This window comes from Diplotaxodon limnothrissa, linkage group LG12, assembly GCF_057381915.1.
Source record: "Diplotaxodon limnothrissa isolate DT_005_m linkage group LG12, D_limnothrissa_male_GT1.1, whole genome shotgun sequence".
NCBI lineage: Eukaryota > Metazoa > Chordata > Actinopteri > Cichliformes > Cichlidae > Diplotaxodon > Diplotaxodon limnothrissa.
Window position 1 is genome coordinate 21,097,077 of NC_140607.1, and position 26,844 is coordinate 21,123,920.

The window sequence follows — 26,844 nt, forward strand, 5'->3', positions numbered from 1 at the left end:
TACTGGTTTGCAAAAAAAAACAAATAAGCAATTAAACAAAACAACAACAACAAAAAAACAAACAAACAGAAAAAATAGTGACAAACTTTTATTATTGGATTTTATGTGTAGTCTTGTTTTGTGACACACACAAGTGTGACACGTCTTTAATTACTGACCTTTTGCTAAATATTATATATACTGTCCTCAAATGTTGATCTATATATTGTTAATATTTTAAGTGTTTCTAGTTGATTTTGTGATGTTACTCATTATTCTGGTACTTTGTATCCACAGAATCGTGGGATGTATTGGCGAAAAATAAAATCAATCAATCAATCAATCAATCAATCAATCAATCAATCAATCAATCAAATATAATGTAATATTTTGGTATGCTTTTCTTCACCAGAGGCCAGTGAGGTTCTGAGTGTATAGGTATAAATCACTCCTGACCAGATGATGTCGCTCTTTCCGTTAAGCGAGATCCTCTCCGGTCTCATCGTGGGCTGTGATTGGTTAAGGACGTTGCTAGGACATCACGAACAGTTTACAAATATGTCGACTTCCTGAGGCAAACCAAATGGCTAATGTGGTCGTATTATTATATTCTTCGTTCTTTACACATGTTTTACTCTTCGCTTGCGTGGCTTACACTCAAAACATTGTCGGTAAGACCTTATATTTAATTTGCTTTGAAATAGCTGACGGTACCTTCGCAAAACCTACCTGAGAAACGAGCAGTTGCTAATTTTTTAGTGAATTTTTGTAGCTAATATGTGACATAACTGTTTTGAAAGTTTTCCAGCCTTCCTTTGTGATTACAACGGGACCAGTGGTCACTGCAGTTTTGCTGGGAAACACCTCGGGTATCTCTCTTAGCCTGAGGACAGTTTCTCCATCCAACACAACAGGTAAAAGCTCCAGGACACCACATATCCTCTTTGGTCCACCAGCCCCCCAGCATCCCAGCATGGTCTGGCAGTGATATTGTTGTACTAGTTTAACTGCATTTTATAAATTCACAGCTTAGAAACTCGAAAAATGAGAAGAATTTAGCAGTAGTAGTTGTCGCGGTTCGAATTTTGAGGAAGAGACATACGAATGAAAGTCCATAGTGGGTCAACACAAATTATTTTATTAAAACACATATGTGGTGAAGATAGGCTCTGCAAAACATCAATCTCCATCTTCCCCTTACAATAGGTGGGTGTAATATTTATACTTATGATGACCAGTACCTCGCGTCACTAAAACAGAACAGTTCCTCTTTCAGTTCCTCCAGATGCATCCTGTTATTCTACTTGTCCAGACTTCATCTGTGACCAGGCCAACTCCAGTGCAGCCTGCTGAATGCACACAGGCCACATGTAGTAAATTATACTGTAAACATGTAGGCAACCTTTCAATAGCTGAACTTTGCTCCATTGATCGGCCAGACATCGCGCTGCCCGTAGCTTCAAACCATTAATTAACTTACCCGAGCTTCAACCCTTTAATTATGCAATATGTGTATAACATGATTACAGTTGCACCTGCAATGAAAGATTATGTGCTTATGCTAACACCTGAAATACAGACTTTAATATAACCTCACCAGTTTCAATAAATGTGTCAATGAAATGATAACAATGATAAATCATAAATGATGCAACAATAATAATAAGGATTATGAATAGTGACAGTAAAATAATTTTGGATGCATTTGGTTGTTGTTGATGGTTTCCTTTTAACAGGAAACATTGGTTCTCCATCATGTGTAGCAGAAGAAACAAATTGGGTCCTCACAAGGGAGCAGCTGGGAAAGGTAAGAGACTTGTCCTGTCCTTTTTGTGGCATAAAATGGAGAAAATACACACCAGAGTTGTTAGAAGCATGAAGTTTATTTCAAATATTAATTAATGAATTGATCTGAGTTAAGAATGTACAGTGAACAGATGCAACAATGATGAAGTAAGACACAAGCACCTGAGTTAATTACAACAAAAATTTAATTTCATAAAGTTGATCCTTGGACATGCATTTTCTTCATGGTCTTGTTTGTCTCATTTGGTGTCCCAGACTGCAGTTCGAGTTCATCTAAGACTGAATCAAAGTCTGCATTTATGTGGCAACAATGATACAAACACAGACTGCTGTGAAAGAGCATTGTGCATCCTGGAAGCCCTTCAGGTGTCTGCCTGTGTGGACGGTACACCCCAGGCATCGCTGCTGATCCAGGCTAAGATACATGCCCTGTTGGTTCCTGCTAATCCTGGATCTGGTAATTCAAATGAATCTTGTGTCTCACTGTAATGTGCTTTCATTTAAAAAAAAAAAATTCAAACAACAAAAATTGAAATCTCCATTTCAGATAATAAAACAGTTATTCCAAACCAAGTGTACCAGCCCCTGGGCCCTTGTCCTTGTGACCTGACATCCGGAGCGTGTGACATACTCTGCTGTTGTGACACGGTAATATTTTTTAAAAGACAGGTGTGGATGTCAGACAAATATTTTCTTCTGTGTTGATCATCAAGTGATTAATTTGTGACTTCCCCCTCAACAGGATTGTTCCAATGAAGATTTGAAGCTGTTCTCATCCCATTGTCTGCCAGGACCCTTTGGTGGGCAGGTCTCTCCTGCTCCAGATTATCAGTGTTCTGTGCAGTCCACAGGAAATTCCCCAGATTGGTTTCCATTTTTATGTGTCAACTCTCCCCCTGAAAACAACCCTTACCTTGGTCACTTTTACAAGGGAGACACAATGTGAGAAAGGTTTAAATATATTTCAGTCTTGCAACTTATCAAGGAATTTCATGTTTCATGTTATCATCATTTGTCTTTCACCTGTCTAGTGCACCTAAGCCTGGTCCATCATTCCAAAGTCCAGTTTTACCAGCTCCAGTCCCAGTTGATGTTTATATTCAAGGAAATCCAATTTTCACATTAAATGGCCAATACTTCACTGTTCCTCAGGTTAGTGTTAGCGTGTACAGTGGCCCCTCGTTTATCGCGGGAGTTACGTTCTAAAAATAACCCGCGATAAGTAAAATCCACGAAGTAGCCAACTTTATTTTTTACAATTATTATAGATGTTTTAAGGCTGTAAAACCCCTCACTACACTCTTTATACACTTTTCTCAGACAGGCATGAACATTTTCACACTTTTCTGTCTTGTTCAAACACTCTCAAAGTTCAAACCTTGTAGAAAAATAAGTGCAGTATAATAGAATGAAACCAAAGGGACCCGCAGGTGATGACATTTCGTCGACATTGTTGTGTTTGTTGGGGAGAAAACTTGCAAACATACAGTACAGCACTTCAGAGTCACGCTGCTAGCGATCAAAGATTTATGTAAATTTGACAAGCTGAACGCACTTTGTACTGTACAGGAGTAACGGCACGAGATTGATTGACAATGGTCAGCTAATCGGGACACAGAACACAATGCGTTGTAAAAAGACAAAAAAAGCACGCAAAATTGCACCTCAAAAAAATCCAAGAAACAGCAAGGCTGCAAAAGGTGAACCGCCATATAGCGAGGGACCAGTGTATTTAATGCCTTTTATTATAGGAATGTTTTATATGTAAGTATTCCAAAGCAGTGACAGCTAACACTTAATGTAACAACTGTTCTGTTCAACAGAAGGTCCTTGGACTTTGTGTAAACAATGCTCCTGTAGCATTTCTGAAAAATTTCAACTATGAGTGTACAACTCTGCTGCTCTCCTGTCCAACTGGATATCCTCTACAGACACTGTCAGGAAACCTAAGCATTAAAGTGAAGAATGGACAAGGAGGTAGTTTTTAAAAATAATAAATTATAGAAAAGCTTTGAAGTGTTTTAAAGCTATCTGAATGTCGAGCTGTTTAAAAATGGTTTTGTTTATTCCTGTATTTCAGGTGATGTTGTGGTGGATGTAACTGATGAAGTGGCTGCTGATACGAGTCCATTTATTTCCATAATAGATGCAGTTGCCCCCTCAGGTATCCACATTACATTACTGCATTACTAACACAACTCAAATGTTTAATTGACCTTAATGTTGGCATGTTTGGGCATTTTTTTCAAAAGATGAGATGCTGGTTTGTGAAAATTTGACGTTAGCGCTGGATTACAAGTTTTACTGGAGAGAAAATGGCATCACAGGCATCACGCTGACAAGGACTATTGGGACTATCATTTTAAATAGTCGTGGTAAGTGCTATAACTCTTGGCCGTTGTTTAGCTTGACTAATGGTTCTGACTAATATTGTTTTCTTTTCCTGTAGTTTAAACTCATTTTTGGTACTCTCTTGTCTTAACAGCAACATTAAGCACAAAGTATTCTGCCACATTTCTAAATGGAGAATTTTCTGGCGAGCCAAACTCGGGCAACCCAGGTAGGACCAAGAGGAGGTTTTGTATAAAATAAAGTATTTACAGTACCTGGGAATAACATGTGTACACATTTTTAATGACAGGTTACCAGGTGGGAAGGCCTGTTGTTGCTGGAATTGTGGAAGCTTTGGACAGCAACAAAGGCTTAATAAAACGGACATCAGTTAATGTTTGGAAACCAGGTAAAACCCATAAAGATTGCTGATTAGTAGATGACTGCATGTAACCTACATACTGCCATATAAAAAAGAAGGTTTTCACAGGACTCTGTGCATTTATGTGAAAAACTATCTCATGATTCAGGAGCATGCAGAGCCATTTTTAGTACCAAAAACTTGAAGTGATCATTTTCTTTATGACTTGATCAGTCTTTCACATCATTGTGAAAGAATTTTAGTCAAGCCTTCTGGGCTTTGTTTATACACAGCTCTCTTTAGTCCTGTCACAGCATTTCAATCAGGGTGAGGTCTGGACTTTGAATGGTGCGTTGCAGTTAATAAAAAGTCTTTGATTAGGAGCCTCTGGGTGCTACTCACCCTCTTCATTACTATGGAACTATTAAGGGGGCACTTAGTTTTCCACGGGATTTCACAGAGTCCTGTGAAAATGTTATTTTTTACTTGACTGTAAGTTTCAGTCCAAACAATTTGACTTACTGTACATTGAAGATAACCAGTCCTCTCCATTTTCTGATCTGGCTTCCAGTGAGTGATGGACTCTGTTCCACTGCTGGGATGAAACCGGTTCTGTTTGGAGAGAATTCAACATCAGGGTGTTTGCTGCCTGTCAGCCGGCAAAATCTAACTCAGTGTAGCCTTCTGAGGTCAGTGGCTTTGCATGATTACTTCTCTAATGTATATATGTAGATATATGTGTTTTTTAATATAGTTTCTTTCCTCTTTAGAGAGACTGTTACTAACCTACAGGCAGATTTGATTGCAGCCACATATGTGGCAAAGAGTGGAAACCCAGATTTTCTAACTATGGCAGATTGGATAAACATAAGTTGTAAGTACACAGTGCAAAGAAAGAATTTCCTTTTTAAAAAAAAATAAAAAAATTGTCTACTTTTTAATTATATTAAACTCCTTTTTGCCATTCTTGTTCTGCCATAGTATTTTTTTTATGGTTCTAAATGTTTTTCACAACATATAAATTCCAGTTGTGACACTGAACTCAAGCACAGCAATGAAAAACAGCACAAGTACATGTTACGATATTCCGGCCCACCTGCATATCCATATTTGGAGTGTTACCACCAGCGTGGTAGAGGGTGTGCCTCAGAGGGAAATTCGTGCTTTGCAAGTCAGGTATGTATTAGAAGGGGCTATTGATTATTGCACATAATGAGTCACTTCATATAAAGAATTCTGTTCTGTTTTAGCAATAGCCCATCTAACTGGGCGCTGGACTGTGGTGGAGGTGCTATCTCTTCATGTGTGGACCCAGAGGAGCCTCAGTTGTTCTACATCACCTCCTCTGTCACATTTATTGACATTCCTATCAACACCAGACCAGCAAAAACCAGGTGCTTAATCCAGCAGAAACAGTTTTTATACCAGATACAGATTAAAGGCCGATTAAAAACTTCCTGTGTACTTTGTTTCTAACAAAGTGTTGCTTTGTTAATTAATTTTTCCCTTAGGTTTTACATAAACTTCACAGAATATGACTGTAACAGGAATGATGTGTGTTGGCCTGAACTCGCCTTTCCCATCACCAAGTATTACACAGGTGAGAATTTGTTAAATTCTAGAAACTGTGCAGTGTTTTTACTCTTTCCTTTTGGACGTTATTTAATCAATTAGGAAGAGTCCTTACCCAGAGAATAATTCCTCTGTATTCTATTTGTGGTTTTAAAATAATTTTATCCATTGTTAGACCTAAAAGCTTAAACAAGAGCAACACAGGCTCTACTCCAAATTACAATGTAATATTCAGTGTAATTGTACCAAAATCAGTTCTAGATTAATAGGATTCTGGTTAAATGTATCTTTAAATGCATTAGTGAATAAAACTGATCCTGAGGTGGATAATAAAAAAAAAACTCTCATGTGTTTCACGTTTTCCCCCTAGAAACATTTCTAAAAGTTTGGATTACTGAGACTACAGTCAGTGACCTACTTTCCCTTTATCCTTCACAGGCGAGCCATTTTCTCAGTCGCTGGCTAAGGGCATGATCTTGGTTTTCTTCTTTATCGTTGCCTCAGTTCTTGGCACCCCGTGGAGACAAATCAGACAGGCGTGGAACAACTCTGCTCACTAAAACTCAGTGATGATGGTTTAAAGTGTCACTGAGGATAATGACACCTTTTCCTTAATAACATAGTAACTTACATGTTTATTCCTATGATTGTTGTAGGAGTATAAACTGTTGTATTTGTGAACCTTTTTGCAATAAAAATATTTTTCTATTACTTTCTCGTGCATGGGACTTGATTCCTGGTTGTTGTTTTTTCAGATTTCAGTTGTTCTCACATGGCTCAGGGTCATCACCCAGAAGCAAAATATTATTTCAGCGTCACACAGACAGGCAACAGCTGTAACACAGTTACTGTTCCTTAGGATTATAGACCTGGGTTTAAAGTTATTTACTATATTTTATAGTAATAGTAATTTAAATTACCTCAAAGTTGATGTCACAGAGTGATACTGAAATAAATCACCAGTGCAATTTAAATTAAGAAGCAGGAATATTAATAAAAAAAAGTATTTATTTGTGAGACAATGTGCTGACAGTATTTATTAATGGCAAGGCAAATTTATTATTTAATGTGGTATTTCATGCTGTAAGAGATAATCATCAAATCATTACTGAATGCCGCCTACAGGCCGATATTTATTGCAGCCACAGATGTGCATCAGTCAGCGTTCTGTTGCTGTTTATTGCTGCAGTGTGCACTTTGTGATGAGGTGTGTCTACGCAGCCACATCACTTCCTCTTTTGTTAATTTGTGTTTCCTTTCCATTTTGCACTATTTTATTTTTAGAGTAATTGTTCTTTTTTTTTTTTTTAGTCATCACACTTATTGAATCTACATTTTATTTATTTTTACACAAACTATTCTGTGTACTATCTTCAAATGTCCACTAGATACACAGTGAAAATGGAACATAGTATAAATGAACCTCTGGCGTCTTCTTTACTGCTCTGAGTACACTAACAGCACAACAAAATGGAAACGGGGAAATTACACAAATGAACTCAAACAAAGGATTTGGGGCAATTAGGCTTCAGTTTGGGCTGTTAAATTACTACGTTATTCTTTTCATTTGTTTTTGGTGATATGGCTTGTACATACTCTGTGACAGCCAGTTACCAATGTATGTGCTAAGATTGCTAAAAATGCAAATGCATTGTATGAATAATGCAGTTCAATAGCCATTTTGGGGAAGTGCATATTCAAATGTAATTTTTAAGGAGGATTTCATTCTCTCAGTTTCTCTGTTTTTTCAGCAATACGTAATAAACTTCCTAATATTTTCAGTTCACTTCAGCAGCATCACAACCATGACTCCAAAATGGTTTTAGAAGAACCTAAATGATAAAATATAGATTTATTCTGTCTGTGAAATCAGATTTATGCGACCTATTTTACCTCCTGTAGAAGCTTGCTTCTGCCACTGAAAAGAAAGCCATCCACAAGTCAAAATTTGGGGTACAGTGCTGTGAAAAAGGATTTGCTGCCTTCCTGATTATTTTTTTTACTCATTTGTCACATGTGTTTCAGACCATCAAATAAAATTCAACTTTAGACAAAGAAAGTAAAAAACTTTCTTTTTCTCAAGTAAATACAAACTCTAGTTCATTCATAGAAAAAAGCTATCCAAACATACCTGGCCCAGTTCTAAATATGCCCTCAAATCTAATAACTGGCTGTGCCACGCTTGGCAGATCTTTTTTTTTTTTTCAGATCATTGTCCTGCTGCTTAATCTGAGCGCTCTTGAGCTTCAGCATAGTAACTGATGGCTGGACATTCAGAGTTCATGGTTCCATCAATTACAGCAATTTGAACACGTCCTTAAGCAGCAAAGCAGCCTCAGACCATCACACTGCCACCACCATGTTGGACTGTTGGAATGTTGCTCTTTTTTTGAAATTCTGTGTTCGTTTTAAACCAGATGCAACAGCACTCAAACCTTCCAAAACGTTTTTGAGAAAACTTTTCTCAAAAGTCTTGGGGATCATCACCATGTTTTTTTTGGCAAATGTGAGACAAGCCTTTGTGTTCTTTTTTGGTCAGCAGTGTTTTTCTCCTCAAACTCTCCCATGCATGCCATTTTTGCCCATTCTCTTTCTTACTTTAATCATGAACCCTGACCTTAACTGAGCCAAGTGAGACCTGCAGTCCTTTAGATGTCGGTCTGGGGTCTTTTTTGACCTCGTGAGTGTGTCATCAGCACGATCTTGGAGTAATTTTGGCAGGCCAGCCACTGCTGGAAAAGTTCACCACTGTTCCATGTTTTCTCCATTTAGGGATAATGGCTTTCACTCACTTAAGTCTTACAAATGGCCTTGTAACACTTTGTAGACTGATAGATGTCAAGGACTTTGTTTCTCAGCTGTTTCTTTAGAACGTGGCATGATGTGTTGCTTTTTGAGGTCTTTTAGTGTACTTCACTTTGTCAGACAGTTGGTCTTTTTAAGTGATAACAGATTCTGCGGGTGTGGCAGTAATCAGGCATGACTATGGCTTTTTGCCACTGAATCTAGCTTTCAAAATATTGTGGTTAATCACAGTTAATTCACGATTTAACAAGTGAGGACAATTACTTTTCTCATATGGCGAGGTTTGGATTGGGTTGGGATTTTTTCACTTAATAAATAAAAGCATTATTTAAAAACTGCATTTTCTATTTACTTAATTTGTCTTTATTTATCAATATTAAAATGTGATGATCTGAAACATGTAAGTGTGAAAATTATGCAAAAATAGTAAGGAGGTGGAAAATACTTTGTCATTAATACTTTGTTATGTAAAAATGTCAACTTCCTCAGAAGTTTGAGTCTTTGCGTTTGGCTTTTTTTTTTCAGTGGTGTAAACAACCTTCCATATAATTCTTGAAAGAATCCAATAAAAAACTTCTAAGAGGTCGAAGTTTTTGTCTCAGGTCATGAACCTTCAGTCAGCGTTCAGGGTTTAGCGTTATGTTGACTGTGTTGTGCGCAGATTCCAGGAGGCTGCCGTCATTGGTCAAAGGTACACTGGGTGCCGTGGAAGTTGATCGCATTCAACAGTGTGAAGTGCAGTGACGTGAGTGTTACGGACGTAGGCTAAAACTTCGTAAAGTCTAAGACTTTTCGCCACGTACTAGGATTTAGCGGTCGTAACACTTATTATTTCTTAGCTTCACATTCAACTTTACTGAAACATTTTTCCCCATCCAAGAGTCAACAACACGGCACTTGGCTAGCCAGTTAGCTAGCTAACAGCGATAGTGTGCTGTAATGATAGCTATGTAAATCAGGAGTTATGTAAGGGAAGTCTAGTTTTATCACCTGAGCCACATCATGACAAGGGCTACGGACTACTCGACTGAACATTGCTAACATAAAATCTGGAGAAACAGCACCGTTTAGCTTGCTAACATTAGCCCACCCGCGGAAGAGGGGAATATCAGATAGAACTGTCACGATGGCTTCTCTGCTCCGGGGTGAAGAGATGTGTTTGGCCCAGCTGTTTCTACAGTCTGGGTCCGCGTACGACTGCATCAGTGAACTTGGAGAACTGGGGCTTGCAGAGTTCAGAGATGTAAGTACGAAAACAGACCGCTTTGAATCTGCTAGAAACAGTAATTCATCACTTAAAAAGTTGTAGCTGAATTTTTTGACAGTAATCTAAAAGTTCTCTACAGTCATCAAATAATGCAGTGACGTTTGCTCAGTACATAAAGTGAACGCGGAAGTCACCGGCATATGTCTTAATGCTATCATAAATGGGATCATACATAGACTTATTGCACAGTTTTTTTAAGTTTATTCATGGGATATGTTCAGAGTCCTGCATGAGAAGGTGCTAACGAACATGTACTTTTCACCTGTTTCAGCTCAATCCCACTGTTAACGCATTCCAGAGAAAATATGTCAATGAGATCAAAAAATGTGAAGAAATGGAGAGGATCCTCGGTAAGCATATGTTAGTCTTTGACATTTTAATAGTTCTTGGCTGCTTATGGTGGGAAGAAGATCTCCTCACTGAAGGTAAATCGAGTCATGGGAAATGTCAGCTGGTTGTAGATTTAGTTGAATGCTTAACTCGGTTAACCAAACCCTGGATTATTAAATTAGGAAGAGAGTAGCACACTGTCAGACTTGTCTTCAATTTCAGTGTTTTTCAAAGGCTGGTCACGGTGTTTGGAAGCGGTTCTGATAGTTTCATAAAGTTAAAAATCGCTTGTTGTTTATAACAGGATACCTTCTGAGGGAAATCAAGAAAGCAGATATTTCACTGCCAGAAACAGATGTGAACCCAGCAGCTCCTTTACCCAAGCATGTCATGACTATAATGGTTAGTTACTATCTTATTATTATTTTTATCATAATCATCATTTTTAGTATTATTATTGCTGTCATGTATTGCTAAATATTACACGTTCCTATCGTTTCTCAGGAACAGCTACAGAGGCTAGAGATGGAATTAGGTGAAGTCACCAGGAATAAGGAGAAGCTGCAGAGGAATCTGCTGGAGTTGACAGAGTACACACACATGCTGCGCATCACACGCAACTTTGTCCAAAGAAATGCTGAGGTTAGTGTTTGTGTTGGCTCACCTCTTGAAAAACCCACATTCTCACTACGATGCCACATTGTTTTTCTTTCATGGCTCAGAAATTAGTGTGCTGGCTGATTTCATTTCAGTTGCCTTCTTTACCCTCCTGCGTCTTGTCTTCACTTATAGCGGGAGCCCTTGCAAGTACAGTATGAGGAGTTTCCCTTCCTGGAAAAAGACACATTGATGGACTACAGCAGCATGCAGAGGCTAGGAGCCAAACTGGGGTGAGGGATACAATTCTGTCAGCCTTATCAGTCAGCATTTTATTTATGTTATACAAAGTGAATGCTCCACATGAATGAGGACAGATGCACATTTATTTTCTTTCTAAATAGTTTTCTGTTTCCTTTTCTGTCTGCCGCTGCTCTTCTTACTCACAGATGCACTTTATACTTAGAACACCCACAAACAAACAAGCTATTCACAAAATGCTCTGAAACTGTGAGGCAGCTGTGGCTTTTTGAAAGAACTGATTAATGAAGCAAAAATATATTTAGACTTTGTAAAAACAGAGAGATAGTGTGGTGGGGCACAGATTTAGTTGAATGTGTAGTGACAATGAGGGCTCAAAGAAAAGGTGGCTAAACTTACAGTGCTAGTGCAGTCAGGATGTACTTGGTGTCATTCCCTTTATATTGATACATTAAATTTTTATTTATATTTCATTAATTTAATTGATCTTGATAGAGGATGAGGTCTGACAGCTGCTCGTTTGTCTTTTGCAGTTTCATTTCTGGCCTTATTCAGAGGGTGAAGATCGAGGCGTTTGAGCGAATGCTTTGGAGAGTATGTAAAGGCTACACCATCCTTAGCTATGCTGAAGTTGAAGAGTATCTGGAAGATCCTGACACGGTAGGTTAAACATGATTTGGATTCCAATTTACTTTTGTTATATTTTGTTATGTTTTACGGTGTGACGTAAAAACATGAGACAGAAAGAAACAAAAGAAGCTTCCTTTTAAAATTTTGCCTGTATCTTATTTCCTAACTAGGCTTGATTAAGGATATTTGACTTTGTACAACAAGTTAATGAACCAGGTTTATTTGATTTAAATCAAATTAACTGTAAGTTAGCTTTAATAGCACACTAAAAACTTTAGTACAAATTGATTTTAACATCTTTGTCCACATGTAATAATGAGAAAACATGCTTATATACCTAAGTAACTCTCCCGCTATGCACATTACTTTCATTTCATGGTAGAAATGGGAAATAAACTCCCGTCTCTTTTTCTGTCTCCCCCCTCCCTTGCTGTGTGCACACATGGTATTGATGTTATTAAATATTACTGAGAACAAGTCCGTCTTGTTTTGCTGGAGATCAGAGGATGGAGGTGGGAGAGTATCGTAGAGAGTTGTGAATCATGGATTTGCTCCTCTTGGTGACCTGCATGTGTGGTTTGGCAAAGATTTTATGTAGGATGTCCTGACTTCCTGACACAACCTTCCCAGTTTATCCAGACTCGGGACCACCCAAAGCTTAAATCCCAGATTTGTTATGGGACAAAATAGTAGATGACTCTTTTGAAGCTCTTAAGTATTCTTTACTAGTTGTTGATATAAACAGTGAGTGCTGTGATGTTGTCTATTCATAGTGAGAGATACCACTAATCCACTTGGGAATTTCCTCTGCTTGACCAGAGGCATGACCTCACTAATGGAATGTCAGATGGATTTTTACTGATGGAAGATCGGAAAGGCGTGCTAACGCTCATCACTAAACTCCACAAAAAGAGAGAGAGAGTCGTGCTTTTTCAAAAATTGGGGTTTTCAAGGTCAAAGAGCTTTCAGGTCATCAGCTGTATTTCCTCTCATTTTTTTTGGTAAACAACAGCTGATTGTACAAATGCATCTAAATCAGTTTTTTGTTTTCCTTAGATTTTTATTAAAGTTACATATATAAGTAAAACCTGAAATCCTTCTCATATTAAACTTGTATTTTTTGTGTCAGTGGTGTCTCCTTTATTTTTTTACACTTCCTTTTTCTGCAGGGTGAGCCTACCAAAAGTGTGGTGTTCCTGATTTCCTACTGGGGAGACCAAATTGGTCAGAAAGTGAAAAAGATCTGTGACTGGTAAATATTTCACAGGACTCGTTAAAAGGCTGGCATCTGTTTTAGACTCTATGTCCAATAGTAGTAAGCTATAAATAATGGCATACTTTTTTCTCTCCACAGCTACCACTGTCACCTGTACCCCTATCCCAGTAACAACGAGGAGAGGGACGATGTTGTGGAAGGACTAAGAACTCGCATTCAGGACCTGAAAACTGTATGTCTGTTGTTTGCTTAATTATCTGATCATACAAGTGTTTAGTTAAGGACAGAAAAAGTTATTATGTGTGACAAGAGAATACTCTTTCTTTATGTTATACACACGATTTCTGCTTTGAACTTCTTTTCACGGTCAAAGAACAAAATGAAATGGTTGATCTGTTTTCTGAACGATTAACCTGGCTGTTGTTCTTGTTAGCCAGTGAGCAAAACTGCACAAACAGCTCAGCTCCTAACAAGAGCATTGCACTGTGAATCCTTTGGTAGCATTAACCCACTGTGACTGAAAGATGGAATTCCACTCAGCCGCTGTAGCACATGATCAACATGAGGCCTCAGCTGAAACTTTATACATGCCACTCTCTCTTTATCTCCCCACTGCTTTGTCTTTTGCCTTTTTTATAGCTTTTTCCTCTTATATTCACACACAAACACTCACAAAGGTCTAAATTTGAACATGTTGTTCTTTTTAAATGTCACATACATCATCTTAAAATAAAATAAAATGTTTTGTAACTTTTAATCTCTCTCTTTTAAAAAGAAATTCTTAATAATCTGAAGCTATACATCACACTAACAGTCGTGTTTACCTGTTACTGTATCCAGGTGCTTCATAGGACAGAAGACTACCTGAGACAGGTCCTGATCAAGGCTTCAGAATCTGTCTACATCTGGGTCGTCCAAGTCAAGAAGATGAAGGCCATCTACTATGTTCTGAACCTGTGTAGTTTTGATGTGACCAATAAGTGTTTGATCGCAGAGGTGTGGTGTCCTGTCAGTGACATTCCTGCACTGCGGAGAGCGCTAGAAGACGGATCGGTGAGGAACTTCAGCCTGACTGGAGGCTTTTCTGTTTATTTAACCTTTGCTGTTGTTTAAAGGGCTTGGTTTTATTATGATAAAAGCAAATGCTGTGTGAGGCATCAGTCTTTGCCCCACTTTATTTAAAGAAAAACACATTTTGCGTTGCTTGGGTACTGAGGGCTCACTATTGATTCATTTTGCAGGTTGAGAAGTGTAAAAGTGTGTATTTGTGAAAAAGAACTACAAAGATGTGTTATTGTTAATACATGTTTATGTATAGATTTTAAAATACATATAAAATATAAGTTATTTAGAGCTGGCGCACTTTATAGATCTAAAAACGGTACATTATACTGTCTGTACGGCTTTTTAAAAATGATTTAGAGTTCTGTATATATTTCTTATATGTACATTTGTGGAGAAAAGCTTCTTGTAACCTACTTACATGTTACATGTGTAACTTCCCATTGATGTTTCAGAGGAAAAGTGGAGCAACAGTTCCTTCCTTCGTTAATCGTATCCCCACAACTGACACTCCTCCCACCCTGATAAGGACCAACAAGTTTACCTCTGGATTTCAGAATATTGTAGACTCCTATGGAGTGGGCAGCTACAGGGAAGTAAACCCTGGTAAGTGAGATTTGTACCTGTCTGTCTAACACACACACACACACACACACACACACACACACACACACACACACACACTATGGGCCCAACTAATGTATCAAAACCAGCACTTTATAATTCTGAATGTTTGAACGATTCTGTATTGAAAGTAAGAGCTGACGGCTACATCAGCACGCATTAAGCTAAGGGGGGCGGGTCCTGAGATACACTCTCTCAACTGACATGCCTATCAGTGAGAGCACAGGATACCAGTGATTGATACATTACACTAGGTGTCGGCAACCCTGGGCACGCGTGCCACAGTTGGCACGCAAAGGGTTAACTGATGGCGCGACCATTTGCCCGGTGGGCCGATGGTGAGTTTTCATTTTTATGGGCCGATGATTTTATTTATTTATTTTTTTGTAACGGTATAAACAATGAAAGGTGGTGGATTGGCCAGATGCTGGCCGTTGTGTAAAAATAAGTCAGTTGTTTGGTGGCGGATATGGCGGAGCTTCCCCAGGTTCAGTAACATTAGCAAGTGGTGGAGGCCAGCAGGTGGATGAGGGAAAGGGGAGGCAGGAGGAGGAGAGACCTGAGGCGGCCGCCGGTCCGACTGTCAGGTGAACTGAACTTCAGGTAAGAAGTTATGACCTGCAGTCTATCTGGGTCAGATATAAACCAAGTTTAGGTGGAGTTTATTTTTCATTGGGCTGACTTTTTACAGTCAGTTATAATAACTCGTACTGTGTATTAGCTAGCTATACAGCTGGGTGGGTGCTATGATGTTGCTGATAAGGTTAGTTAGTAGAGTTGCCAACCGTTGCATAAAAAGACTGAATTGTCTGGTATTCAGAGAAAACATCACGCGTTTCGTGTTGAGCTGAAAAGGAGAACAGTTTGTCCCGTACTTCAGCTAGAATGGAAAAAAGACACAAAGCTGGAGTTATTCTGTCGTTACGCTGCACAGCTGCCTCTTCTTCTCTCATTCTCTTCTTTCAGTTTCTACTTCAATCATGAAACTGATCAATGATCAGTTGATCAGCTTCAGGGCTCGCAAAATTTTAAAATCCCTGTTAGCCCTTCGGGCAGGCACTCTTTAGTTTTTGGTAGCCCGAAATAAATTTGAGTAGCCCGAATAAAAAAAGATTATTTTTATTGTATAATATTGTAAAGGAAACAAAACATCAATCAAAAAATTGTTAAAACACAAATTACAACAACTGTGTAAACATTACAATCAACTCAAATATCTGGTTCTAATTAAAGAGAATTTTCTGTGAACTTGTTAGAACTGTGTAGAACATGAATTAGTCTGTGTCAGATCCTGAATCTGAAATTTCCACTGAAGTCTCGGATGAGAAAATGCCACTCGACGTTGAGGGCATAGCATCTCCTTCATCAGCTTTCTCTTCCTGTGCATTGCCCTCCACTTCACTGCTCTTTGTTCTTGTCGGGGTTTTATGATCCAGGTGTCTTGAACCTTTTCCAGAAAACATCCAGAAACGAATCGACTTGTCAGGGCAAAAAGATTCAACTGTTTCCCCATTAATGGAGAGTTGCATGCAGTCATTCAGTGTTTCAGGGTGTAGAGGGGTACGATGTGTTGTCTTCACTCGGTTCATGCAAGAAAATCCTCTCTCACAGATGGCTGTCGATGGACTAAGTGTCAGCATTAATTTCACCAGCAACAAGATATGAGAGAGATGTTCTGGATTCTCAGAGAGGAGATCTCTGTACAAGCAATCTACTTTGCGACCCCGGCGTTCTGCAAGCCACACTTTTAGATCCATCCATTCTTGTGGAATTTTCTCTTTCTCTTCTGCATCTAGCAAACAGGCAAAATGTGTGACAAGATAATCCACCTCTTCATCCCCATAATTTGCTAGTTCTTCTCTGGGGTAGGGAAGAGTGGAAGGGTCAAAAACCTTGAAACAAGAGAGAGGCTTTTCATGGAGATTTTTAAATCTGTTGTCCATGTACTTGACTGTGTTGTCAATAATCTTCTGGATCTCTGCACCAAAGGTGTCTTTGTCTGTTCCCTCACCTCTTCTAGCAGGTCGCTGACTTTTTGTTAGCTGAGTTCCACAGTAGCAAATGCTACCATCCTGGTTCGCTGTGAACTTTGTGTCCAAGGTTTTCTGATATTCTCCTGGTTTTGTTTTTAGGCTGAGTAAGCGTGATGTTGTGCTCTCAACTAACTGATTTGTTCGTGTGATGTTTAGGTTATCATGCTGAAAATCAGTAGAGCACTTGGATAAGATGGTACTGTAGTCCAACATGAAATGCAGGAAGCGAACAAATTTCTCAGTCTTCATCTCCTGCACCACCCCCTTAGCCTTGGCTGCATCCTCGGCTTTGACATCACTTCCTTCTGCCATGTTCTCCATATGAACAACAGTGGGAGTGTAATTTTTTTCCACAGCCTTTAGACATCTCAGCCGGCTTGGAAGCCACCGTGTGCTCTTCAGCCCACTGAAATGTGCCAGCCTCTCATTTAGCAGTTCACTTATTTCTGTCAGCTCTCTTTGCTTCTTTGGGGAATAGTAGTACATCTTAAAGATGGTTTTCAGTGTATCTTCAAATTTCACCAGGTACTCACAGCCTTTCACGCTATCCAGCACGGCTAGCTCTAGTTTGTGTGCCACACAGTGGATTGTTATGATGTGGGGTATCCTCTGTTTCAGTCTCCCATCTACTCCTGTTTTCTCACCCATCATCACTGCAGCACCATCAAAATTTGCACACACTACTTTCTTTTTCCATGTGTCCTCTCTGATACCCATGGTGTTCACTGCTTCATCAATAGCCTCTAAAATACCTGCAGCATTTGCACTCTTGACTGGCTGACATTTGATCATGTATGTGGCTATGTCACCATTATCCCTCACATACCTGACGTGAACCAACTCCTGTTCTATTATACCAGTGTCTGTACTGCCATCTGCAAGAATGGATAAGACCCTGCTTTCTTGAATTTCCTTTTCAATCTGGTCTCTTGAAGTTTGTGCTATTGCTCCAATAAACTCTCTGCAAGCATGGTCATTGAGGTAAGTGGAACCAAGATCTAGGCCATTTGCTTTCTGAAGTTTGCAAAGACTGCTAAATTTTGCCAGTGGTAGTTCACTCTTTGCAACATAGTACGCAGTTCTAAACAGCTTTTTCAGGACTTCTTGTTGTGCTTGGTTTATTTTTAGTATGGTTTTTGCAATTGGTGTTTGTTCTGGGACAGATGCTGCAGACTGAGCACCAATGCATTTCTTGTGATGCAGAGATTTCTCATGAGTTCTGATGGGGTCTTTCCTAAAATTACTGGTCCCAGTAACAAAGGCGCTTGTCGACTCAGCAATAGAGGGAAACTCACGACACACCCGGCAGAACATCATGTTATTTACCTTGTCATATTCCAGCCACAGAAATTCTTTTGTCCATGAATCCAAAAAACTGCGCTTTCTTTTTGCCTCGTAATCTGATTTATCATAACTTTTCCGCTTTGTGGTAGGCCTTTCTTTGCCTGTCCCTTCTTCATCCTGACCTGTCTTTTTTTGGCTCAGCAGAACTAAAATACCTGCGTAAATCCATCTGTCTTTACACATGCCAGAGATTTTTTTTTTTTTTAATTCTCTGCGCAGTCAACCTCTAGCACGTTTAAGCTTGCTGCGGGAGATTTCACGTGCCACGTTTGAAGAGTAAGCTAGTGAGTGATGTTGTGTCCTGTCTGACTATACCATATTGCACCACTAGAGGGTGGTGTCGTGAAATAAGAGGAAAGTGCAGTCGGGAAATTGTAGAGTTAGAATATAGTTAAGACGGCTATCTGATAACTCGATATGTCTCCCTGTTACCTCTACGATGTAAAGTTGTGTGCAGCATTCATTAAAGAGCACTGTTCTTTGATGAGGACTCAGCTAATTACTCAGCTACATTTGCGAAAGAAAGCAAAGGCATTGTCATATATTTTTACTTCCTATGATAGCCCGACGGGCAGGGCTGAGATAGATTTTGGTAGCCCGACTGGAAATATCACTAGCCCCGGGACGTCGGGCTAGCGATTTTGCGAGCCCTGCAGCTTTTCTCTCTTGTTTGTTTATCGCCCACTTTGTGCCAGAAAGAGGAAACCGCTGGATGTCGCGCTAAACAACAGCAGCACGTTTAAGCTTGAGAAGTTGTTGTTAGAATTTATTTAATATTAATTTATAGTATCAGTTGATGTTTGCTGGAGCCACAGCCATAAAAGCTGCTGGTCATGATATCGGTTTGGTTATCTGGTGAGAGGGAAACATGAAGATGAAACCAGGAGATGTCCTTACTGGATCATCAGAGCTGAACAGGTGATGGAGAAACAGGTTTACCTTTTAGGTGACATGAATGAGTTGAAGTTATGAACGGTTTCTGAGAGACAAATAACACCAGGATCCTTTTCTATGTAGCTGACAGCTGGTAACTGTGCAGGGGCGGTCCTAGCAAAGTTTTGCCAGGGGGGGCATGTAGGGCATTAACAAGGAAAGGGGGCACAAAGAAATACTTTCTTATTCTCATTTAAAATGTCTGGCTGTTATTAAATAATTATCTGAAGCTTACAACCAAAGTTTTTATCTGACGTAAAATGTATAGAAATCATACATATACCAACAAGACAGTACATCACTGTCACAACAGCGTTTGTTTTCATTCAAAGGCTTTATGGCTTTAATACCTGGTGGGCCGGTCTCTAGTCAAAATGTCCGGGCCGATTTTTGTTTGTCCCAGTCCAGCCCTGGGCACGACACGCAGTGAATTAATCTGAGGTGCATTAAAAAATAAATGGCCGGGCCAGCGGTGCACATCGCAAATAAGCTCACATAGAAACATTAGTTGTGCCGCTTCTTAATGACGGTATCTTAGCTAACAGCCCCAACTACCAGATTCAACTTGTAATTGGCTAAAAATAACTTACCTACCGGTGAGAGGGATGTTGTTAGCGTTCCATGTTCCGAAACTTCAAAAGCTTCAGGAGCTTTCCGCTCAGCACAGCATCAGCACCACGGAAATACACGGATACATCCGTAGACTTGAGACAGAATTCACAATACGTTTTTGGGACTTTCAGGTGTATGGACCAATGTTTTCTTTTCTGATCAAACCAGAAATCTTTAATGAGCAGCTGGATTTGTCTCGCATTAACTGGCCGAGTTAATGCCAGTTAATGCATCATCGAAATGCAGCTGATTGAAATGAAAACCTCGACTCTGTGGGGGTCAAAGTTTGCAGAACTACAAACGCAGCTGGAACCCACAGCTGTGCGTGTTCATGGAGCTTGCATTTTCACCTGCTGGACATCACTACCTGACAAGTTTAACTGTCTTCAGAACATTGCAGAGGCCTTATTGACAGTATTTGTTTCTACATATCTGTGTGAGCAGATTTTCTCTCACATGACTGTCCTCAGGTAGCCGTCTGAATGCTGGACACTCGGAGACCTGTGTCTGTGAGTGGGAGACCAGAGATCAGATTAACATGTGTATTAACAAACATGCCATATATCTGCAAAGTTGTTCTATATAGTGTGTAACTGTTAATATAGAGCGTTATTAAATTTATTGCTAATGCAATTGACTTCTGAGAAAATTTTTAGATTGCACTCGTCATCAGAAAGGTTGCCTACCCCTGCATTACACTATTACCTAGGCAACCACAGCCTGAAATGTTCTGTGCGTGATAAGCAAATTGCTCCCTGTAACAATGCAGGCAACCTTCAGATTAGCTTTTTATGATATTTTAGATATAGCATGATTTATCTTAACTTAGTATTAGTAGTTTTAGTAGCTATTTTTCTGTTACTTTATAATAAAGAGATTTAAAAAATCCAAATGAGTAATAATTATTAAAAAAAATAAAGGTTCCAATGATCCAAAAACCATTTAATAATAGTATAATAATGTATTTGTAATACTATAGTAACCTCATTATAATAAATATCTGTACTTTATCTAGATTAAAAATGGTAGTATGGTGATAATAATAGGGTAACATGCTCATAATTATAGCATAATTAATATAGGTTAATTATTATAGGCTCCTATTAGACTAATATGTTTAAAATTGCACTAAAATTCTTGCAAGTCAAAGTTGATAACTATCATATTTTATTGCAGAAATGATTATCCTTTATGAGTGAAACATACCCTTTTGTTTCAATGTTAATATTTATATGTGTAAAAATTGGTGGAAGAGTCACAAAATTATATGTATATATGTGTATATATGATGTGACTTCTTATGTTGAAATGCAGTTTTTACAGGTGTTTCAGTATAAATGAGGCCTTCAAAACAGTTTGTTGTAGCTGCAGTGACATTACTTTACTATCAAGTTATTACATTACAGTTATATTAATACTAATGCCTTTGTTGTCCACCCTTGTACTATCGTATTTATTTTTAAAAAGCTTTAAATGATCATTCACTGTGCTTTTTTCCCCCTTCTGCTTATTTTTAGCTCCATTCACAATCATAACTTTCCCATTCTTGTTCGCTGTGATGTTTGGTGACCTTGGTCATGGCGTTCTCATGGCTCTGTTTGCTTTCTGGATGGTTTTGTATGAAAACCACCGCAAATTTAAAAACACCAGGAATGAGGCAAGTACTCCAAAGTTTTTTGAAAATGCCCTTTCTAAAGTTTATTTGTGTTGCATGGGTAAAAGCAGTCTCTCAGAAGTATAATTAAGTGATTTTAATGTGCACGTGCAGATCTTGAACACATTCTTCGAGGGGCGTTATATCATTCTGATGATGGGACTGTTCTCTATCTACACTGGGCTGATATACAATGACTGTTTCTCAAAATCTCTCAACATCTTTGGTTCTGGATGGAGTGTGCTTCCCATGTTTAAAGAAAAGTGGAAGTAAGTACCTTTTAATAAGAAGAACTTCATATAACAGGAAGTTTACAACTGTGTTTTTAAAGATAAGATGAATATAAGATGAATTTTGTAAAATCAGTTTCACAATCACAGACACTACTACGGGTTTCATTTTTGCCCTACAGCAATAGTGTCCTCTGTAAGAATTGCCAGCTAACTTTGGATCCAACTATTCAAGGTGTTTTTAAAGGGCCGTACCCTCTGGGAATTGACCCGGTGAGTAGACAGTTTTAAGAGCTAGCTTAAAAATATGATATCATGTCATATATATACTGATCATGCATAACATTACGAACACTCACAGGTAGAGTGCATAACAGTGATTATCTCTTCATCGTTGGACCTGTTATGTTGGTGGGATACATTAGGGTGCAAGTGAACATTTTGCCATCAAAGTAAATGTGTTAGAAGCAGGAAAATGGGTAAGCATGAGGATATGAGATGACTGGGTCAGAGCATCTCCAAAAGTGCAGCTCCTGTGGGGCTTCCCCGGTCTGCAGTGGACAGTATCTATCAAATGTGGTCCGAGAAAGGAACAGTGAGAGCAACAGTGTTAGGCAGTTGGTCATAATGTTATGCCTGATTGGAATAATGGATTTTATCATTACTTTTTATGGTTTGGTGGTTTATAATGTGATTAATCTTAATTTTTGATATTTTGCACTTGAATCTTTTTATTGACGTGTGAAATTTAAATCCTGTTATTTAAAAAGGTTAAAGAAAATCAGTCACCAGGATGTTGTTGATACAGTAAACTGGATCAATTCGTAACTGATTAAACTCATTAAAAGCAGTCAGTTTGCTTGATAACCAATTTCACTCATACATTATCAGCCACACATTCTTCAATAAAGCAACATTTCTGGTGTCAGGGTTGCTGTTATTGAATCACTTAGGTAAAAGTAACCTTATTAGACACGCAACAGTAATAGTCTTATAATCCTCATGTTGGTAATGTATCACAGTAATAAGCAGAGCTACTTATTCTGTTTGCTCCAGTTAATCCCTGAAGTCACCAGTAATAACATGTCACCTTTCCTTTGTAAAGATTTGGAACTTGGCAACGAACCGGCTTACATTTCTTAACTCCTATAAGATGAAGATGTCAGTGATATTCGGGGTCATACACATGAGCTTTGGGGTAATCCTCAGCACCTACAATCATCTGTAAGTACTAGTTTACTGTTTTCATTACCCTGTGAAAGCCCTTAAGAGCCAGTATTTCGCTTTGGAACAAGTTGTCATTTTAGCTGCTGGAGCTGGGAAAGAATAGAGACATGTGTTCGCTCTTGTAGACGGCAACAGAACCTTTAGTTTTCTTGGCAAAAAATGTTTATAACTTCTTTAAGCCTACGCAAATTACATGCTGGCAAACATAGAGATGGAAGAAAGTCTTGCAGTGTAAAAGGTTATTTCATGTATTGTAGGAGTATTTTCTGTGGGAGAGAATACCTCTGTCCTATGTAGACATTGAGCTGCACAAAAAAGCATGATGTCAGCTCCTTAAGTAACATCATATCGTTTTTAATAGTCTGCCTTCTTTTTGTTTGTCAAAAAAACAGATACTTCAGGAAGAAGTACAACCTGTACTTGGTGTTCATCCCTGAGCTCGTGTTTATGCTGAGTCTGTTTGGATACCTGGTGTTCATGATATTCTACAAGTGGCTCGCCTTCTCGTCTGAGGACGCTCCGAGCATTCTCATCCACTTCATAAACATGTTCATCATGCAGGATGATAGTTCATTGAAGCCCCTTTACCCAGGACAGGTAAGCAGCTCCACTCTTTCAGCTGTGTGTTTACGTGCTTAATGAACACATTCAGTCTAATGTTATTTAAAATATCCCACAGAAGTCCCATACCTTCATTATTTAAATTATTTATTTATTTCTTCCAGAATGGTCTGCAGATATTTCTGGTAATCATTGCTGTTCTCTCAGTGCCTGTTTTACTCCTGGGGAAACCCATCTACCTTTATTGGCTAAAAAATGGAAGTCACCGCTTGGTAATGTACAGGGTAAGGGTTTGAGATTCATGCCTGCATTTAAAAGATGTGAAAAACGTCACCAAATATTTTTCCTTGGTGTAAATTTTCAAACACACTTAGTTTGTCCGTTCGATTTTAGGGATATGAGCGTGTGCGACGCAGCAGTGATGAAGATCTCTGCCTGATGAGGGCTCATGACATGGAGGAGGGCAGCAGTCACAGTGATCTGTCTACTAGTGAGGATCACCATTCAGAGGAGGTCAGTGTTGCAAACAGCTTGGTACCTTTTCATCTCGTATTTGCTCATAAGCAAACATTTTTACCAGTTGCTACATTCATTTATCTTTTTTATACAATAGTTTGACTTTGCAGAGGAGATACTTCATCAGTCCATTCACACCATAGAGTATTGCCTGGGTTGCATCTCCAACACAGCCTCTTACCTAAGGCTCTGGGCTCTAAGCTTGGCACATGCCCGTAAGTACAAGATCATTAATAATTATTATGTGTTCTAAAACAAAGTGCTTCTTCACAATGTTACAATGGACTTTGCTCTTAATTGTTACTTAATTTTTCAGACTTTACTAGGTTAGTCAAGTATCAAGTTGTGGCCTCTATTCCAGTTCCAGTATTTCTCACATAACCTGTTTTTACATTGTCCACATTTGTCCTTTCTAACATGCAGAGAAAATGATTAAATATGCAGGCTATGAGATGGCCACTCACTAGCAGTACATTCAGCAGACTATTAGCTGCCTTGTTTCATTTGTTGTCAGAAGCTTGCATGCACTCTTCATGGGCATGAAAGGCATTGTCATTTTTGGCTGTTAATGATTTCTTTGAACTCTAATCTTTTTCAAGGTTTCATAATTGTACAGGATACATTTTTAAGGACTTAAAAAAAACAAGAATAGTTTTGAATAGTTTGAATAGTTTGGCTAATCACACAGGGTCAAAAGTATACGCAGAGGCTTAAATATATACCTACGTCGCCACTAATGTTTGGTTAAATGTCCTTAAGGAAGCTGCGACTCAGTCAGAGGCTTTTTGTAGCCGTCAACAAAATTCTGGCGTAAATCTGGCAGAATATTTGACACTTCTTGGCAGAACTGGTGGAATTCATTTAAATGGGTCGGTTTCCTGGACAGAGCTGGCTTTTAAGCATAGTCCACAAATTTTCTATAGTGTTGAGGTCGGGGCTTTGGGAAGACCATTCCAGCAGCTTTATGTTAGGCTGTTTTATCAATTCCAAAACAAGTTTTGCTGTTTTCTTGGGATTATTGACCTGTTGGAACACTCATTGGTGTCCAGGTTCACCACCCATGACCATGACATTAATGTCCATGATGAGTGAGTGTAAAAAAATTTTCTTGACCTGTGATTTGCCAGAATTTTGTATTTCTCTAAATGGATGCTGAAGTAGATTTTATTATTTGCCATCACAGAGCTGTCAGAGGTGCTGTGGGCCATGGTCATGCGAATAGGACTAAGAATGGACACAAAACTTGGGGTTGTAGTCCTGGTGCCATTGTTTGGCCTGTTTGCTGTCCTCACTGTGTCCATCCTCTTGGTAATGGAGGGTCTCTCTGCGTTCCTTCATGCTCTTCGGCTACACTGGTAAGACAAAGCACTAAAGTACTGTGTGTGATAGGATCAATATGTTCTGAAGTATCTGTTTTCGTGTTTATAATTTCGGTTTCTCATCTTTTTATCCACAGGGTGGAGTTTCAGAATAAATTCTACAGTGGGACTGGCGTCAAGTTTTGCCCGTTTTCCTTCTCTCTCCTACCATCTTGCTTTGAGCAGGATGGGTTACTGTGAAGTGACTATTGAGAAATTGTCTTAGTTGGTAACCAGAACCAAAACAAGCCAACAGGGTTCTGTACTTGTGAAGACCTTTTCCAGAGGTATGATCAAATAGTTTGGATATTTATTCTCATTTTTTATTATTTACATTTCATGTAAAGAAATTTATGGCGAGATTCAGAAATTCGTGTAACTTTCGATTCTTTTGTGTCAGGATCATTAAGTTTCACTGCAGAGTGTTTTTCGGGTGAAATGTTAGCCTCAGATTTAACATGCAACTCATCAAATTTTTATAAGGTACAATTGTTAATGGTCATTGATGTCACTTGCATGGAGAGACAAATCTTCCAAATGCAGGATCAATATAGGAAAATGTAATGTATAAAATTTTAGTATTAGCCGACATTAGCAGTAATAAGAAAGCGAAGGGCCGTAACATTTGGCTACTTAGAAAACACCTTTGGGATAAATATGTTGGTAGTTTTGACCTTACGTGACATTTGTGATCTAATAAGATGGAAGTTTATTTATTACTTTGTGTTTCCTCATTTTCTTCTTCTTTAACAAGCTTTTGTCATTCATTTCAGCATCCTGGTTTATGTGTTTATATTAATTTTTTTTTCCCCAAGGCGTTTTTGTTTTGGCAGATTTGGTTTCCACACAGTAGAGAGTGAGCCAACCTCTCATTTACATTGCTCGACTTTATTGCACTGACTGCCTTACCAAAATTACCACCCCACGACAGCATAATGTATCATCCTTAATGCCCAGCTTGTAGTACCAAAACAAAGCAAAGGATCCCTGACTTTTAACTTTTGAAAAGTGCTTGAGCAGGTGTGTGAAGGGATGTAAATACTTTTACAGATTAAACAAAAAAAAATTACATATATATTTTGTAATGTATCAGAATTGCAGATGAATGTTAAGGAATGTGATTATTACTTTCATGCATTCACAGTGTTGCCTTTGCACCTGCTACTTACTGTATAGCTTAACATTCCTATCATGGAAAAGCTCACATCCTTTGACTCAGCTCTGCTGGTCACGAGCCTTTTACTTTCAAACATCCTTTGATGGGTGAAGATTGGAGGTATTGTACTCGTGCCAGGCACTAGTGTTTGCTTATTTTCTAAAAGTGTACTGTTTAGGATTGGTATTGGAGTTGGTAAAGGGAAGTTCTGTCAGTATGTTTTTCTTTTTCTTTTCAGTGGTTCATTGTAATGTCAAATCTTTGAGACAGAATTAGCAATCTTTGTTTTGTTGAATCAAATTGTTTCATTATTAATTGATTCGTTAAAGCTAAATTGTTAAAATATAGATTGAAGGTGTATTGTAATTTCTTATGATGC

General features: G+C 38.6%; 2 protein-coding genes across 2 annotated transcripts; both read left to right on the forward strand.

Annotated features, from left to right (window-relative positions):
• The first annotated feature begins 562 nt into the window (after window positions 1-562).
• On the forward strand, window positions 563-6,609 carry tctn2 (tectonic family member 2). Its single transcript, XM_085368263.1, has 18 exons — window positions 563-650; window positions 780-893; window positions 1,716-1,786; window positions 2,041-2,242; window positions 2,333-2,433; window positions 2,528-2,727; window positions 2,817-2,937; window positions 3,609-3,762; window positions 3,866-3,949; window positions 4,038-4,160; window positions 4,271-4,345; window positions 4,427-4,525; window positions 5,049-5,166; window positions 5,248-5,351; window positions 5,506-5,653; window positions 5,728-5,871; window positions 5,989-6,077; window positions 6,488-6,609. The coding sequence occupies exons 1-18, from the start codon at window positions 563-565 to the stop codon at window positions 6,607-6,609; spliced, it is 2,157 nt and encodes a 718-aa protein (XP_085224389.1).
• A 2,947-nt stretch (window positions 6,610-9,556) lies between these two features.
• Window positions 9,557-26,725, forward strand: atp6v0a2b (ATPase H+ transporting V0 subunit a2b). The gene is made up of 20 exons (XM_085367307.1): window positions 9,557-10,097; window positions 10,393-10,471; window positions 10,756-10,853; window positions 10,956-11,093; window positions 11,244-11,341; window positions 11,843-11,969; window positions 13,109-13,191; window positions 13,294-13,387; window positions 13,996-14,208; window positions 14,673-14,823; window positions 21,281-21,420; window positions 21,532-21,686; window positions 21,830-21,920; window positions 22,753-22,871; window positions 23,267-23,471; window positions 23,600-23,719; window positions 23,829-23,948; window positions 24,049-24,166; window positions 25,135-25,306; window positions 25,408-26,725. Exons 1-20 carry the CDS (start codon window positions 9,981-9,983, stop codon window positions 25,508-25,510), a joined length of 2,541 nt encoding a protein of 846 aa, XP_085223433.1. The 5' UTR covers window positions 9,557-9,980; the 3' UTR covers window positions 25,511-26,725.
• The last annotated feature ends 119 nt before the right edge of the window (window positions 26,726-26,844 follow it).

What these genes read in the sequence shown, in the direction of transcription:
- atp6v0a2b (XM_085367307.1), top strand. Translation starts at nt 9,981, where the DNA reads ATGGCTTCTCTGCTCCGGGGTGAAGAGATGTGTTTGGCCCAGCTGTTT. An exon ending in ATCTGGAAGATCCTGACACG is followed by an intron (nt 11,970 to 13,108) that starts GTAGGTTAAACA and finishes CTTTTTCTGCAG; the next exon opens with GGTGAGCCTACCAAAAGTGT. An exon ending in CTCAGCACCTACAATCATCT is followed by an intron (nt 22,872 to 23,266) that starts GTAAGTACTAGT and finishes TCAAAAAAACAG; the next exon opens with ATACTTCAGGAAGAAGTACA.
- tctn2 (XM_085368263.1), top strand. Translation starts at nt 563, where the DNA reads ATGGCTAATGTGGTCGTATTATTATATTCTTCGTTCTTTACACATGTT. An exon ending in GCCAAACTCGGGCAACCCAG is followed by an intron (nt 4,346 to 4,426) that starts GTAGGACCAAGA and finishes TTTTAATGACAG; the next exon opens with GTTACCAGGTGGGAAGGCCT. An exon ending in AGATTGGATAAACATAAGTT is followed by an intron (nt 5,352 to 5,505) that starts GTAAGTACACAG and finishes TATAAATTCCAG; the next exon opens with TTGTGACACTGAACTCAAGC.